Source organism: Plecotus auritus (genome assembly GCF_963455305.1).
Source record: "Plecotus auritus genome assembly, chromosome: 5".
Lineage (NCBI taxonomy): Eukaryota > Metazoa > Chordata > Mammalia > Chiroptera > Vespertilionidae > Plecotus > Plecotus auritus.
In genome coordinates this window covers 181,844,831-181,861,649 of record NC_137776.1, presented here as the reverse complement: position 1 = coordinate 181,861,649, position 16,819 = coordinate 181,844,831, and the positions used below count along the sequence as shown (strand labels likewise).

At 54.3% G+C, this 16,819-nt stretch overlaps 1 protein-coding gene across 1 annotated transcript in view; it reads right to left on the bottom strand.

Annotated features, from left to right (window-relative positions):
- Nucleotides 1-868: 868 nt before the first annotated feature.
- GPR107 (G protein-coupled receptor 107) overlaps nt 869-16,819 on the bottom strand; it is a 55,327-nt gene continuing 39,376 nt past the window's right edge. Inside the window, exons 15-18 of the mRNA XM_080670218.1 lie at nt 9,314-9,363; nt 7,952-8,035; nt 7,125-7,246; nt 869-1,740 (exon numbers count right to left, since the gene is read on the bottom strand). Of these exons, the coding sequence (XP_080526344.1) occupies nt 1,644-1,740; nt 7,125-7,246; nt 7,952-8,035; nt 9,314-9,363 (353 nt within the window). The 3' untranslated portion in view covers nt 869-1,643. The remainder of the gene's footprint in view (nt 1,741-7,124; nt 7,247-7,951; nt 8,036-9,313; nt 9,364-16,819) is intronic.

Here is a 16,819-nt window from a genome sequence, read left to right as displayed (position 1 = left end):
ACAAAGCTTTAAAGATATTCCCATCTTCTCTACAACTACCGGCCCTGTCACACAGCTCCGAGCTAAAAGAGAGAGAAAACTGACCCTTGGATGAATACTTGGGCTGTGCTTCCCTGTCCGGAGACGGGAAGGCACGTGGCCCCGCCCCGAGGCCTGCAGAGCCAGGGCCAGCCCGGGCCGGGCCCAGCACAGAGGCCACTGAGAGTGCGTAAGGAGGATGCTTCTTCCTCTCGGGCCAGCCAGGGAGTGGGAATGGCACAGCAGACGGAAAACAACTGCTTTTGAGGAAAGACTTCAGGTTCCCGAACCCGGGATACTGAGCCACCCCTAAGTCTTGTGGTTTCTGACCGACCCTCCGAGCCGGAGGTAAGCAAACCACCCCCAGGGCTGTCCCTGTCCACCTGCCAGGAGGCCCCGACACAGCCTGGCACCCGAGCAGCAGGAAGCCTTCCTGTGTGGCCATGCTCCTCGTGGGAACGATCACGAAGCCCTCAGGCCCAGGGGCCTCCGGAGCGGTCCCGGGCTTCCAACGGCTTAGGTGCAATGCTGTTCACTGTGGGCAGCGCCCCGTGTTGGTCCCCACGCTCGGGGAGTCCCCCAGGGAACCTGAGTTCCTGTGAGCTGCCTCCCGGCCTTGAGCCTAAGCCGGCCAGTCACACTTCCTCACACACTCCAGATACCGACGAGGCAGCCGTCCACCTCCTCTGCCTGAGCCCTCTGGTTACGGGGACAGCTTGGTCATGATGGCCCGCTTGGACTCACGTATTTGCTTCAGCACCTCCTGTCCTGCCCCAGCTGCTCCTGAAGGAAAGCTCCTTCCCCTCCCCCCCGGATCCCCATCACACCAAGTAGACAGGAACCACGAGGAGAGAGGGAACCGAGACGTGCTGCTCTGGATGTTCAAGAAAACCCTACAGAATGCTTTTGAGCTAAAAATATATTTCTGTCCATCCTTTAGGCAACACAGAATACCCTTCCATCAGGAACACCCCCCCCCCCCCCCGCCCCGGGCTGTGTCCCAGGGCTGGGCCGCCGGTGCCATCCCAGCCGAGCAGAGCCCCCTGGGAAGACACCGCTCCCAGCGCTGCGGGTTCCTGGACCCTTTCAGGACCCGGGAGAAAGGCCCGAGGCCGCGTTTGGGGACAGGATCTGGGGCGGGCTCGGCATGCTAAATCAGGTTTTGACTCTGCTTTCTAAAACCACCTCATTCCCTTCGGTTTCTGACCCCAAAAGCTGCAGCGGCGCCCTCCATCCCCCGTAAGCCTGTGCTGTGACGACACAGAAGCCGACTTCCTCCCCACCCACCATCCATTCTGATGTGCTACACTCCGGGGGTCACACTGCCTGTACCCTAAGCGCTCCCAATTAAAAATATATGTATATAAATCAAAACAAAGTCTTCCTTTTATTCTCCTCCTCGCTACACTCCCTCTGCAGCGTGCCCACCTGAAGGAGAAATCAGCTGCCTACGACCAGCCACAGATCAGTTTCCATAGAGAGTAAAAACGGGCTTCCGCGGCACTCTGCTCCCAGCATGCGCTCTGAGGTGTCACTGTCGGGAGGTGCCGGCCGCTCTCGCTCACCAAGAGGACTGTTAATAAATTAAGTGTCTTCTTCGCGGGGCCAGCCTCGAGCGTGCTCCATCACGCGGCGCATTCCCAGTCGCCCTGGGGCTCCACCGAGCCGTTGGTCACCTTCTTGACTTTCTTCATGTTCTCCATCACCCCTGACGTCGTCACACTGCACGGGAAAACAACAGGGGGCGCGTCAGTGGGCAGCAAGGCCGTCTTCGCCACAGCACCTCCCGGAGGGTGAAGGGCTGGCTCTGGAGTCAGAGCTGGGCTTGAATTCTGACTGGCTCCTGGCCGCTATGTAACCTTGGCCTAGTCGCTTGAGCTCTCCGTGCTCCAGTACAATAAGCAATTCCCGCTTCCCGGGGCTACCGTGAGGGGATATGAGGGTCTCCAAAGCGCCCAATCAATGCATGGCGGCTGTTACTGCTACAATCGCCAGCCTGTCACGGCCTCCATGGGTGCTCATGTTGCGTGCACGTCCTCCCGTTACAGCCATGAGACTGCTCCGTTACAGTTAACATCTGAAAAGAATGCTAGCCCAAGGCAGACATTCGCAGTAACCAGCCACCCTGGAGCATTTCTGAGTCACGGGGCAGAAGCACAGGTGCGGCGGACAGTTCTGGGCCCAGCCTGACACTGGAGCTGGAGAACGGGCTGCTTTCTGCAGACCCAGGCGCCGGTCCCCGCAGGCTGCGCCGTCAGTGAGCATGGGTCTCCGCCGCCCCATGCCTCCCAGGACGGGGCCTATTCTCTGTTGGTCCCTGACACTCAGGAGGGGCTGTGGAGCCCTCACTGAATCCGTGGATCAAAAATAGAAGCACAGCCCCGGCCGGTTTGGGTCAGTGAATAGAGCGTCGGCCTGCGGACCAAAAGGTCCCGGGTTCAATTCTGGTCAAGGGCATATACCTTGGTTGCAGGCTCCTCCCCTGCCTGGGCCCTGGTTGAAGCTCATGAAGGAGGCAACCAATTCATGTGTCTCTCTCACGTCGATATTTCTGTCTTTCCCTCTCTCTTCCACTCTCTAAAATCAATGAAAAAATATCCTCGGGTGAGGATTAATAACAACACAAAATGGAAGCACGCTAGCCCTTTCCCGGAGTGGAGCACAGCCTCTGGCGTGGTGGGGTCCATGGGAAGACGAGATGTGAGCTGGGCAGGTGCTAAGGATGTGTATCTGCGAAGGACACGGTGGTCCCAGAGCAAGAGGCATCGAGCAAACATACAGAGCTCCTCCTGGCAGGACTGGTTTTAGGGCAGCCACACTATCTGTATGACACTATTATGGTAGATACACGTCATCACACATTTGTGCAAACCCACAGAATGCACACCACCAATCGTGGTCCCTAAGGTAAACTATGGACTCCGGGTGACAATGACTGTCAATCAGCTTCATCGACTGTAACAAATGCACCGCTCTGGAGGGGATGTTGCTAATGAGGAGGCTGTGCATATGTGAGGCCTGGATGCTGATGGCAAATGGCTGTATCTTCTGTTCAATGTTGCTGTGAACCTAAAACTGCTCTAAAAAATAGCCTGTTAAAACAAACATGCCTGGCCCTGACCGGTTTGGCTCAGTGGATAGAGCGTTGGCCTGCTGACTGAAGGGACCCGGGTTCGATTCTGATCAAGGGCATGTACCTTGGTTGCAGGCACATCCCCAGTAGGGGGTGTGCAGGAGGCATCTAATCGATGTTTCTCTCTCATTGATGTTTCTAACTCTCTCTCCCTCTCCCTTCCTTTCTGTAAAAAATCAATAAAATATATTTTTAAAAAAATGCCTGGCCCAGCATCTCCTAAGTACCCTACATCCCCATCACGGACCCATAGGGACCTCCTGATCAATAAAATAAGTGCAATCAGTCAACTCAACAGACTCTCCAAGGACCCTGCCCACCGCCCCCATGTGGCACCCCCAGTGTTTGTCCAGGTGCCAGCACATGAGGAGTCACAGGCAGAGCAGGTGATGTGGGGTTGATGGTGTGACCTGGAGCCCGTGGGAGCTGCTCAAGTGACCTGAAGCAGATCACGACCGATGGTAGTGATGCCGGTGGGCACAGCAGACCTCTGGGAAGGGAAGCCCGGCCGGCTGCTGCTCAAGAGTGCTAGGCGTCCCTGGGCAGCTCAGCCGCTGCAGCAGTGAGAACGGAGGCAAGGTCAGACCGACACCCTGCGGCCTCCCACGCAGGGACTTTGCAGCTTCGCAGGCACCTCCAGCACAGCCTCGTGTTGGTGCCAACTCTGAAGAGGGCACAACAGCTGAAGAGCCCCCATCGGCCCAGCACTCCGCACGTTAACGGCTCTCCGAGGAAAGGTCTCTACAAGCGTGGGGAGCCATGAGCAGCGGGATTCTCTGCCTAAACTCCCCCTCAGGGGACAGGCACAGCCTCCTGGAGCGGCCCAGGCCGCAGTCACCACACTCACTTCATAGACGGGACAGTGAGGTCTCCAGAGGCGAGGCCTGCTCCTCTTGCCTCTGCCCACGCCTTCTCCGCCCATCTAGCTCCTTCGTGTCCTGGCTGGTGACATGCCCTTCCGTGGCTCCAGGGCACGCCCAGACCTCAGGACTGTCCACCCTGTCCCACTGTCCCCGCAGCAGACTGGGCTCCCGGAAGGCCGGGCTTCTGCTCCGGCTGGCGCTCCACAGCTGCCCTAGGGCACACGGCCAGGCTGGCCTCTCTGGCTGCCCAGCCCAGTGCCCATTCCAGCAGGAGCTGTCCTGCTTCCGGTGCCTGCTCAGGGAAGCGCCTCTCTGAGGCAGGTGGCCAGCAGCTGGGGAGCTGGGCTGAGGCCGGGGGGCCAGTGCTAAGGCTGATGCGCTCCCTGTGAGATCAGTACAGGAGTCTGTGGAGGACAGGTGGGAGAGTGGAGCCGAGATGCCCGAGACAAGGAGCAGGGAGCTCCGACAGAGATGGCGAGGGCACATGGATCCGGGGCTGCCCCCCACATCCCATGGTGACCCCTCTCTTCCCAACAGAGCCCTGAGTCCTGTACTTGCACCCCACAGGGCCTAATGCACACAGGCAAGATGAGAACGTTGCTTTAGGCAACCACTGATCCCGCGGCTACCCAGGTCACAGTCACATGTGGTGTGAGTGAGTGGCCGATGGACACAACTATTTCTTTAACCAAACTAAACCGGAAACTATAACCAAACTAGAAATTGCTTTCTGGACCGGGAGGTGGAGAGGCCCGGCTGAGAGGCAATCCCATAGCCTCCCATCGTCCTGTGCCCACTGTAGGTGCCGACCCCGCGGGTGCTCACAGGAGGCAGTCCGAGTGGCCACAACCTTGGGGACGGTGCTGTGGATGAAAACCCAGAGCACCAGGATGTGCACAGCACACGGGCAGCTGCTAAGTGCTGAAATCGCAGCCAATATTTAACATGTTCAATTTTTTATGATAAATTTTGTTACTAAAATTGGTCCAAAGAGAGATGTTGAAAGAAAGAGAAAAAAGACAAAGTCAGTGCTACCTCTGAGTGCGCCCTCATCTTGCAGGCTCGGAGGGAGGAAAAAGAGGGAAAGCTCCCAGCACCCCCACCCCCCGGGGGAGACTCACTCCCAGATGCACTACGCCCCTCAGCTGGGCCTCAGATGAAGGAGGTGAGGGCAGGGGCGGGAGAAACTCCCCCCACCTCCCGGTGGCCACTCACGTGCGGTAGTGGTCAGACCCACCAGGAAGAGGGGGCATCGGCTGGGGGCGGGCGCTTGAGGAATACTACTTCCTAGAGGTGCTGCTCTGTGACAAGGATCGGACCAGCTCCTTCTTTGGTAAACCCCTCCAGTGTGGGTGGCAGAGAGCTCCTGGCCTGCTGGGCAACCAGGCCAGGGCGCCGCTGCCTCTGGCTGGCTGTCGGTGGAGGACTTCAGGGTGCGAGCGCTCCCACTCCAAGTGGCGGAGGGAGACGACAGCCCGGGCGGCTGCCCTGAGCGGCTGCAATTGGCCTTTGCGCACCTGCAGGGGAACGGGAGGCAGCTGCGCCAGAGCGTCTGTCCAGCCTGTTCTGCTGTCACATCTTATAAATTCCTAGAACTCTCTCAGCAGCGGAGTACTTAGCCAAGAGAAAGCCCAGAACAATTTCCGTGCGGATTTAAAGGTACTTGACCTCAATCCGCTCCTAAACTTCTTTTCTGGCTAAACTGGGCTCGCACTCCCAGGGAGGGCACCACCCTGAACGAAGCCTTGGCTGGGTTTGCCCCCTCTCCGGCTGCATCACAGGGAGGACCCATTCACTGGCACAGGACGGCCCCACTAAGGCACTGAACAGTGTGACCAGAGTACTGGTGCCCTGTGACGGGTGTAAACTGAGTCAGCCCGAGGACATCCCAGCCTTCCCAAGTCTTGCCAGAATAAAGCACAGGCTCTCTAGTCCCCGTAGACGGCGGTCTATCTGCCCACGCCCTCTCCTTTCCTCCTGACTACAACCGCAGAAATGATAATCGTCACCAAATATTGCTAAAATGATTACCATCACCAAATATTGAAACCAGAACCAAAACAGAATTGTGCCATGAGACATACCTTCCTAACTCATCCACACTTCCAGACTAGCGGCTGGCGGACGGGATGTGGGGACAGGAAATCTACATGACTGGCGAGAACACCAACTGGTACGGCCATTTCGGACCACAGCCCAGTCAAGTGGAAGATGTCAGGAGCCAGCCATTTGGCTCCTCGCTGGCCACCCAGAGAACAAGCCCAGGTCCCCCGCAGGAATGGACCAATCCCCCAGATCTCAGGTTGCTTCCCGCTGCTGCTCACCACACTGGCTCTCACTTGTGCCTCTTCAACCAGTCACTGGCTCAGACCTGCAACTTCCAGAAGAGGCACACGTGCTTCTTCTCCTGCTTTCCCCCCGCCTGCCAGCTGCCAGCAGGCCTGTCTTCCTCTGCACAGGGAGGGGCTGTGTGCAGCCAACAGTACGATCTGCCTTTGCTCCTTGTTCCCACAGTGGAGCTAAGCACCAGGAGCTGCACCAGCCTTTGAACTGGGAAAAATCAAAGGCCATCCTGGCTGGAGGCAGCGCACCGGAACCTCGCCCTCAGGCTAATCCTCAAACACAACCGCCTGGCCTGGCCCATCAGTTAACAGCGAACTATTCTTCATCCCTATTCGCTTCTGGAAAGCGACTGCCTTTCCCAGAAACAGCACCCTGGAGGCACTCACCCTGAGACTCAGGGGCCCCGTTAAGGCAGATCTAGGTCAGTCATGGTGCTGCTGCAAGAGCCACTGGCTCTCTGAAGGTAAAGGACGCATGACCTTCACTAGCAGACCCAAGAGATTCGGATGATCACATTTTCAGGCACAGGCTCCCAAGGGCAGGGGCCCAGCAGGAAGCGGGCTTGTCCGTCCTCAGCCGTTTGGAACAGGCCCAACATGTCCCCAAGTTCATGCCACCCAGTTAGCGAGCGCGGGGTCCATTTCCTTCTGCCAAAAATAGAGGGCCCACCTCTGGAGCAACCACATGTGCAGCAGCTGCTCCGATTCACACCCTGCTGCTCCGCGTCAGGCCACGGGGCAAGGGAGGGGAGGAGGGAGATTTCTTACACAGATTCCATTTCCAGGTCATCGTCTTCCTGAGAAAGCTGTAGGTAGGGGTTATCTGAAGCTGGGCGGAACTTGTACCCGGTGAGAACAAAGAACACCAGAGTGGCCATTTCGTCCATGAGCTGCAAATTAAAAACACCCCGAACAAAGGGATGAGCGCCACTGTTTTTCGGAAAGCAGTGGAACTGAACAAGCTGACCCCCACCCCCCGCCTGGCAACCTGCCACTCCATGGCCACGCCTCAAACGCCGAGCTGGCTGCTGGGGAGCGTTTTCCGCCCGAGCTGTGCTGAGGCCTCAGCCAGGCATTCTGCCCAGAGATGACACCTAAGACTCCCAGCTTTACCTGGAATGTCCACTGCTGTGTTTTAAGGGTCATTATATACCCCCACTTCCTACAGTGCCTAACGCATCAAGAGTACTTAAGAGAACAGTCTTCCAGACTATTCGATGGCCTGCCCTATAGTTAAGCCAGTTCTAGTCACTGCAAAGATACTTCACTATTGAAATTATAACAATGGGCAAAGGAGAAGGCAGGTCTGCATCCTAAGCCACTCTAAGTCCTGTCACTGACGGAGACCCATCTCATCTGGGCTTTAATTACCCAGAGTAAACCTTATTCTCTCTGTCTGAGGCTCTTCTCTTCAAAGACTCTTCACACTGAACGCTAACATCAATAATGCAACGACCTCAGACTTCTCCTGCAATCCAGCAGTTCTGGACAGGAGCCGGAATCGCGGCCCAGCAGAGAGCGCGGTCTCACCAGGCACTGCCAGGCAAACCAGGACTTTAGGTTGCAGCCTCAGGCTGTCTCCGGGACCAGCATACCTGATAGAGCCACTTCCACTGGAACGGAACGGCAAATTTGAGGAAAAATGCAATGATCCTGGTGAAGTATATGTAACAGACGATCTAGAGGAAGAGGAAAGAAACAAGAACATCAGCACAGAAATGTGGCACTGCTTTCTTCCGACAATTTGCTTTCAAATCAACTACAAAACAGACACAGAATGGCTCGGCTGGTCACACGGCAGCGCTTCTTGCTCTCCGGGTGACCACCATCCTGGGAACAGCCTTCACACGGCAGCGCTTCTTGCTCTCCGGGTGACCACCATCCTGGGAACAGCCTCACACCCACGGGAGGTCGAGCATGTCAGTCCGGTTGCCGACGTCAAGACCCAGGGGGCAGTGTTTTCCCCCCCAGGTTGGAGGCGTTTCCAGTAGCAACAGCAAAATAAAGCCACAGGAAGTGCTGACTTCCAGGCTCTGCAGCAGGTGCCGGGACGTCCGAGGTCCACACCGCACAAGTGCCAGCAATACTCAGTCCTCTAGCAAGGGAGGGGCTGCTGAGTGCGACTCGCGGGCCACTCGAGTGTGGCCTGCTCACTGGGACCAGGAAAGACACGTCCAAAGGGAAGACGGCTCAGAAACTTCCTGTTAGGGGTCAGGAAGCAAACTCCAGAAGACCCATTCCTTAAATATCCCAAGAAATTCTGTTTCTAATAATTTAGAGTAAGTCCCGCCTTTGGTGCTAATGCTTGTCTGAGCCCTTCATGTTTATGTCAGTTCTGTGTTTAGGGGTGACCCCATTTTTGTAAATGAATAAAAAAGTCCCATCAAAGGAGCATCTAATCCTAGGAAAGAACCTAGGCAGTGGTCGGCAAACTGCGGCTCGCGAGCCACAAGCCGCCGTTTGCTGCTCTGATGACTAATGAGTTTGCTGACCACTGACCTAGACTCTCGATTCCAATAATTACAGGCTGTTGTTGTTCCTTGTGATTAAGCCCCTATCCCAGCGGTCGGCAAACTCATTAGTCAACAGAGCGGCAAACCGCGGCTCGCAAGCCGCAGTTTACCGACCACTGACGTAGAGAAACAGGCACTCAGCTGCCAACAGTGATCACCGCAGGGAGGAGGCAGCTTGGGGTCGGAGAGGGCGGTGCCGTTTCTATAATCCTGCACGGTAAACGCATCAAGCAGGGATTGCTTTTCTGAGTATGTAAAGCCAAATTTAAAACTAACCTTGAAAAAGAGCAAGCAGACACGGAATTCCCATATCCAAGGACACAAGCTGGTTGGTGGAGTGACGCCATCAGCCCCAGGCAGCACCCACCTCATGCACCCACCCTCCTGTGGGAGCGAGCCCCTTTGCTCTACTCATTGTGTACAGATTTAGGGTTTTTTACTCACCAGGACGTAATAATGTCTGAAAAGTTTCAGCTTTGCCAAGTTAATAGCAGCTAGGGAGAAGAAAGGAGAAAACAGAGGCTCGTTAACCTTTCTCATTTGGAAGCGCGAGGCACTCAGCACCCTTTCAGTCAAGGGGCCGAGTGGAATACAGGAGCGACGCCCGGGCTCATCGTATTTCTGGGAATGCAGCCGCTGGGCCGGTCTCCCTGTCTCTAGGCGTCAGGGATTGTGGGGACAGCAGGCGGGTTGAGCTCCAGTGCACGGGCTAACCCGCACATTCCCCCGTCCTGGGTTCAGTAGCTTCACACCGGCGATGCCAGGAGTACACTGACCCACAGAAGCCAGCAGTCACTACAAAGCAGGACCCCTCCTCCCCAAGCCACAGTAAACATTTCAGCTCTGCCAATGCGGCTGACAGAGCTGCCCCCACTAGGACCAGTCTCAGCGGGGTCCCTGAGCAATCTGGGAGGGCCTCCCACTAGTTCAGGGTGTAAATCCAATTAACAGGAGTGCACCCTGCAAATTTAAGTTTCACTTAGATTTCCAGTAAGTGCCTTGTAACAAGCCCTTTAAATACAACCTCCCTGGCTGTGTCCTACCTTCATGATGCTCAAGGTCAGGGAGCCAGGATAGCTAACTCCCTGCCTCTGCCTAAGGCCATGAAATATTGATGACCACAGAGGGTAGCCTGGCTCCCTCCCCAAAGAGCAATCCTTTCATTCATCATAAACCTTCCTACAAGAGGCAAATTAATTTTGCTTAATAGCATTCAATGACTGGTTCCATTAAGAATGGGCCTGTGGATAGCGGAGGTTTGCATTTCCTCTTCCTCCCCCCTCGGCCTCATTAGTGGGAGACAATCAAGCTTAGGCTTCCAAAAGAAACTCCCTGAATCCAAAATAATCTTCGAGGTGATTATCAGCTACCAGTATCTGTATGAATCTCTTCTGAGAAACCTAATGCACCGATGAAAAGATCAGAAACGCTTTCCGGGAAATTCTAAGTCCCCGACTGGTGAGGCTATTACACCCACCTCCAGCCTGCAAAGGACGCATGCTCGCAGCAACATTTGAAGAAGCTCCAGGAAAGCACGCAGTTCAGCACAGGCTCTTAACTAGTGCTTTCTCTGGTAGCCTTGTGATTTTTTAAATTAAATCTCTGTGGTTCTCAGCCATTTTTCATTCGCTCTGACTCTGGGCCAGGCCCGGCATGCAACAGTGACCATGGCGGCGTGGGCTGTGGCCAGGGGTGGCTGCCCTTCCTCAGGAAAGAGCCGCCACACCCCGAGGTACACTCACTTAATACTAAGTGCACAGAGTACTGGGGCGTGTGCCATGAGCAGGTGCTCGTCCTCGTCTTGGGATGGGAGAGGAGTCGCAGAGGGCAAGGCATTACACAGAGAAGTGTGGGATAACTACATTCCCGAAGGTTTAAAGCTTCACTCATTTGTAGGATCGAGTGTTGCTTTTGTTTCTGTGTGCGTCTCCTGCTCCCCCCGGCAGTGGTCAATGAAACAGCCGCTCACGCCACACCGCCCACACACGCAGCCAGCCTCCGGGAACAGCCCTCCCCAAGGAGCAAAACGGTTCTTGAACACAGACACTCAACCCTCCTCTTCGCGAAGAACTGAGAAAGAACAGCACCAACAAGTAGACCATCTAAATAACCGAAGTGCTTTAAGTCTCTTGGGAATTTTGCTTGTTGAAATAAATCCTGACAAATGAAACTCCTGCCCTTGAAGGTTCACCAAGACCCATCAGCCTGGGGGGGGGGGGGGGAGGGAGAGAGAGATATCACGCTTTTACTACCAGATTTCAAGGTGCCGTGAGAGGAATATGCATGGCTGCCATAGCCTAGCCACACGTGGGGAACGCGCCCAGACCAGGGGCACAGGGTGAAAGAGAGGGTCCCAGAGGAGGCGGTGTCTAAGCAGAGGCCTGACGGGGCTCAGTGGGGAACAGGAGTGGTGAGACCAAGTGGAGAGAATGCTCAGGAAGAGCCAGCATCACCCACGGGGATGAGGGCAGCGCAGTGCGCCCGACGGTGGAGAAGCTGGGAGAGGCCAAGCAGGGCTGGGCTGAGGCCAGAGCCGAATCAGCTGGCCCCCTTGTTGGCCAAGGGCCCCACAGAGCCTCTGAAGGGCCGGAAGCAGGGCAGTGCCTTGATCCACCTACATTTTAGAACAATCTCTCTGGAGAAAGGATGGAGAGAACCAAAAAGGAACCCAATTGAGGTCAAAACCCTTGGATGTGTGGAGGTCCCTCTAAAAGGTGGTGAGGGATTTCTCAGTGCACAGCAGTGGGCGGGCAGTGAGCCAGGCTGATCCCGCCTGCTGGTTGGCTGGGGGAGAAGGAAGGACAAGGCAATGAGGCCGAGGACCAGAGAGAATTCTTAAGGTGAAGCCTGATGGTCCACTCCCTGTCACAGGGAAGGAGAGCAAGGGTGGGGAGGGAGGGCTGGTTGAGAGAAAGCAGAGGGGTTCTGACAACGTGTGCAGTGAGGGAGGGAGGGAGTGGAAGGTGCTGTCCTAACATCTCCCTGGTGTCACATGCATCACCACGCCACCTGCAGGCTGACTGTGAGGCTGGCATGAACCACTCTGCACCCAGAGGAGTCATCAGCACGGATGTCACGCCATCCAGGACACGCGCTGGGACTGACAGATGGGCCTTGGGAACAACCAGTGTTGTCTTTAAGAAACGCAGCCACAATAAGCAGAGCTCCCAAACCCACCAGCGTGACAGTCACGTGCAAGACTTCTGTCTACAAGACTGCTGGCCTTGGGGTCAGGCTCCCGGGCCCACATGGGTGCGGTAGTCACAGCTGAGGCAGCGAAGGGAGGGAGGAGGCTTACTCATTGCAGCAAGGACAGGAGTGGGTAACAGTGCAGGACCTGCCGCTTCCTGGCTGTGTCCCCTCAGGTAGGTCTCCTAACCTCTCTGAGTCTGTTTCTTCATCTGTGGAACAAGAATACCAATGCCCACCACTGAGGTTGTTGGGGCAGCACAGTGAACACCTGAGGAATGGCTGATGTCACACTATCAGGATTATATTAGGATTACACCTGATGAATCAAATACCGAATGTGGCATTTACTGTGTTCCAGTGGCTGCCACCTCAGGCACAAATCCAAACTGGAATAATGGTGACCTGGGACTGCCAGAGGGCCCAGGGCTCCCCGGGCGGACGCAGTGCTGCCGTGTGCATGCGAAATGAGTCAGCCCGCTGTGCCCGGGACGCCCGCTCCAGGACGGGACACTTCACCAGCTGAACCAACGAGCACTGACACAGCAGGAAGCAGCCTGGAATCCCACACCTCCCCAGCTTCTTCCAAAAAAGCTTTCCCTGGAGTTAAGGATGCTGACAGCTTGCTGTTCGCTGGACCACAGCAGACTGGGCCCCGGGGAGTAAAAGGCTCACCAAGTCTGGGCTGGCTATTTCTGATCCACCACGAGGAACAGCAAATATGGTAAAAGAATGAGCATGGTGAGAAGAAAAATGCCTCGGACAGGAGCCAGGAGATCTACATTCCAGGGCCTGCACCATCATCATGCAGGGTGCCAAGTCCGGCTGGCACTCCTTCTCGGCAGCGTCTCCTCATTTGGAGAATTTCTTTATGGCAGTGCTGCTGCTGCTGCTTCTTTTTTTAATATATTTTTATTGATTTCAGAGAGGAATGGAGAGGGAGAGATAGAAACATCCATGATGAAAGAGAATCACTGATCGGATGCCTCCTGCACGTCCCACACTGGGGATCGAGCCCACAACCTGGGCACGTACCCTTGACTGGAATCGAGCCTGGGACCCTTCAGTCCGCAGGCCGACGCTCTATCACTGAGCCAAACCCGCTAGGGCTATGGCAGTGCTTCTTAACCTTGCGAGCACAGAATCACTAACTTCACTGAAAAGCTCCCGGGGGAATAGGGAGGAGCGATGGGGGCAGGGAGGCAGAGCATGTACACCTGCTTCAGGAGCTCCTGCAGGCTGACCCGCTGGGAGATCCCTCTTCCTCCCATCACTCTCAAAAAAATGGCCAGATGGGATAAAGGGGACACATGTAACACTTTCAACATGAAGATTAAAAAAAAAAATTTGTTTGGCACATGCTTTTTAGTGACGAGAACAGAACAAATGCCCACTGAGGCAGCAAGTGCCCAGCCCTTTTGAATGCTAACAAGTCAGTACTCTCTCTGACCCAGCAGCAAAAGAGCAAACATCCGCCATCTGGGGTGGGGGGGCAGGGGGGGGGTGCCTCCCTTTCCCTAGACTGCGCCTCTCCTCCCTAAGCCAAAGAGCAGCTCAGCAGGGTGGCAAGCAGACAATCCCCTACCTCCCAGCACACTTCCCTGGATGGATGGTGTGGGAACCGTGACAATGAGAAGAACAGTGGTGCTGGTCCTCACCACCTATTAGGTACACTGTCTGGGGTTCATCTCACTAATCCTCACGGCAGCCTCTGAGAGGGAGGGCATTATTACCTCTGCCTCACAGGTGACAGACAGAGCCTGGGGGTTAGTCAATTACCAAGGTCACACAGCTTATAAGTGGAGAGGCCAGTCCTCAAACCCTACACTCTGCGCTAAGAGAAAGGCACCCACAGCTCTGTAATCCACTGGCTGCTCAGACGCAATCACGGCTCAAAATGCGAGGCAATGCCCAGGGGCTGCCAGCCAGCCATCTCGAGGAGTTAATTCTAACTTATTTATGGGACACAGAGCAAAAGGCCCACAGCTGCCACTTAAAGGGTAAAAAATTTCCAAAACAATCTTTCCCTGGTGTGAGGAAAGCCTCGAGGCTTAAAAACATCCCTATCTACCCATCATCCTTTTCTCCTGCTTTCTCCCTGCTGCACTGCAGAGGGACTTTTCAATCAAACACAAAAATAAAAGAAATGGTGATGGCACAGCGAATGGCATCAGTCGCTGTGACTCACCCCCACCCTCAGCGCTTCCACAGTCTGCTGAGGCTGGGGCTCGAGCACACTGCACAAGGGGACAGGTGGCTTTCCACGTCAGGGTCCAGCACAGCCTTGCAAGCTGAGATCACACTGGTCCCAAGCCAGTCCTCTCAGGTAGCGACACTCTGGAGAGTGACCAGCCTACGGGGTGCCGTCTTGGCCTCCACTAAGAGGATACCCCACTAGTCCATCTCACAAACACGGGATCCAGAGCAAATATGAAAAAGGCTGTGATAGAGGATAACATTTCTTGATTTTCAAAATGTTGTCACATGAAAAGTGGTTCAAAATACATTTCCAATATACATTTAAATACTTCTTAAAAATGGATTTCAGAGAGGAAGGAGAGGGAGAGACAGAAACATCAATGAGAGAGAAACACCGATAGGCTGCCTCCTGCACACCCCACACTGGGGATTGAGCCGGCAACCCAGGCATGTGTCCTGACTGGGAATCGAATCATGACCCCCTGGTTCAATAGGTCGACGCTCAACCACTGAACCACACTGGCCGGGCTAAACATGGTAACTTCTTACATCCGTGTGAGCTTCACAGCTCTCAAAGTGCTCCCTGGGAGGCCGGCAGGCAACATCACTCACTGTCTGTGGCAGCCAGGTGTGCGCAGGCTCTCTGTAAAGGACTGGGGAGCAAGTGTTCCAGGCCTTGTGGGCAGACAGTCTCTGCCGTAACTAATCGACTCTGGCGCAGTAGCAAAAGACAACACATACAAATGGGCACGGCTGTGTTCCAACAGAACTATTTCTAAAAACAGGTGGGGCCCTCCTTCTCCTTTCTCGCCAGTGGGTTTTTCATTAGGTTTGTTTCTATAAAAACACCCAAAATAAAACATTTTTTTTTGGCCCTAGCCAGTTTGGCTTAGTGAATAGAACATCGGCCTACGGACTGAAGGGTCCCGGATTCGATTCCGGTCAGGGCACATGCCTGGGTTGCAGGCTCGATCCCCAGTGGGGGGCATGCAGGAGGTGGCCGATCAATGATTCTCATCATTGATGTTTCTGTCTCTTTCTCCTTCTCCCTTCCTCTCTGAAATCAATAAAAATACACACACACACACACACACACACACATGCATACATAAAACAAAACGAAAAACACATTTTTTTGGTATTTGCTGCACAGAACAAATGGATTTCTTAAACAGTCACAAGAACCTGACCAAGGAAGCTTGAAATGAGCTCAGCAACACAGGAAAAAAGAATGAGGCAGCCTTTCAGGCCCATTCATGGTCGTCATGACAACGAGAGACTCAAGAAGCTTCATCCCTAATACATGGTTCTCAAACTTTTGGTCTCAGGACCCCTTCACACTTTTAAAAAGTATTGAGAACCCCCAAGAACTTTTGATTATGTGGGTAAAATCTATCAATATTTACCACATTAGAAATTACAACCAATTTTAAAAACCTATATACATAAAAGCCTAAGTGACCGGCCAACTGGTAGCTATGACATGCACTGACCACCAGGGGGCAGATGCTCAATGCAGCAGAAACCACAGGCATGGAAACATGAAACAAACTGAATCTCAGAGGGAAGGGGGAAGGGGGAGGGTGGGAAGAAATTAACCAAAGATCTTATATGCATACTAGAGGCCCGGTGCAGTGGGGCCCCTCGGCCTGGCCTGCACCCTCTCACAATCCGGGGCCCCTAGGGGGATGTTGGAGAGCCAGTTTCGGCTGGATTCCCGCAGGCCAGGCCAAGGAACCCCACCGGTGCACGAATCCATGCACCGGGCCTCTAGAATTTAATAATTCATTTGAAAGTGACAAAAGTAATAAATAATATCTTTCTTAAAAAATAATGGAAATTTTCCCGAGAAGCGTGGGACTGTTTCCCACTTTTGTCACTGTCCCTCCTGTCTGGCTGGGTGAACACAGTGGACTCCAGTGTGCTGGGAAGGAGTGTTTGGTTGAAGGAGATGGAGAAAGTATGGCCTCAGGAGAGATGCAGGCCCTGTCAGGTAACTGTGAGCAGTCTTTACACTAAAAGTTGACAAATGGCAGCTGCTGAAAGATAGAGGGGACTCTGAGACTGTGGCCATGAACCTGCATGCTGTCACACCGCTGACCCCACTGGTCCCTGCTGCACTCGGAAGGGACCATTGTTATTCACGTGGCTGTTGTGTGACATGCGCTGACCAGGTGGAGAACACTGCCCCACTGCGCTCTACACGTCTTGGAAACGTGGAAACATTTAACATAAATACTTTCCTTAAAGTCACTTTTGTTACTATCAGCCCTGCTCCCCTCGGAAGTCTTTTAAGAACCAGAAGCTGCTGAGCCTGCAGTAGTGGATCCAAGTTTTCCTAAATTAAAAACTGTGCTTTCAAGAAGAGAATCGGGTCACTGGCAACAAATAGTTTTAGTTGTTTTCCTGAAGCGACATGCTTACTTTGATCATTTTCAAGAAAATGTCGGCTCCTTTGTAGTTCAGAAAGGGTGACGACTGGGTGTTCACATCCTCGTGTGAGATGTGCCTCCCTCAAACCTTGTTAGGGCTCTTACCCATCTGACGGAAGAGAAAAAAGAA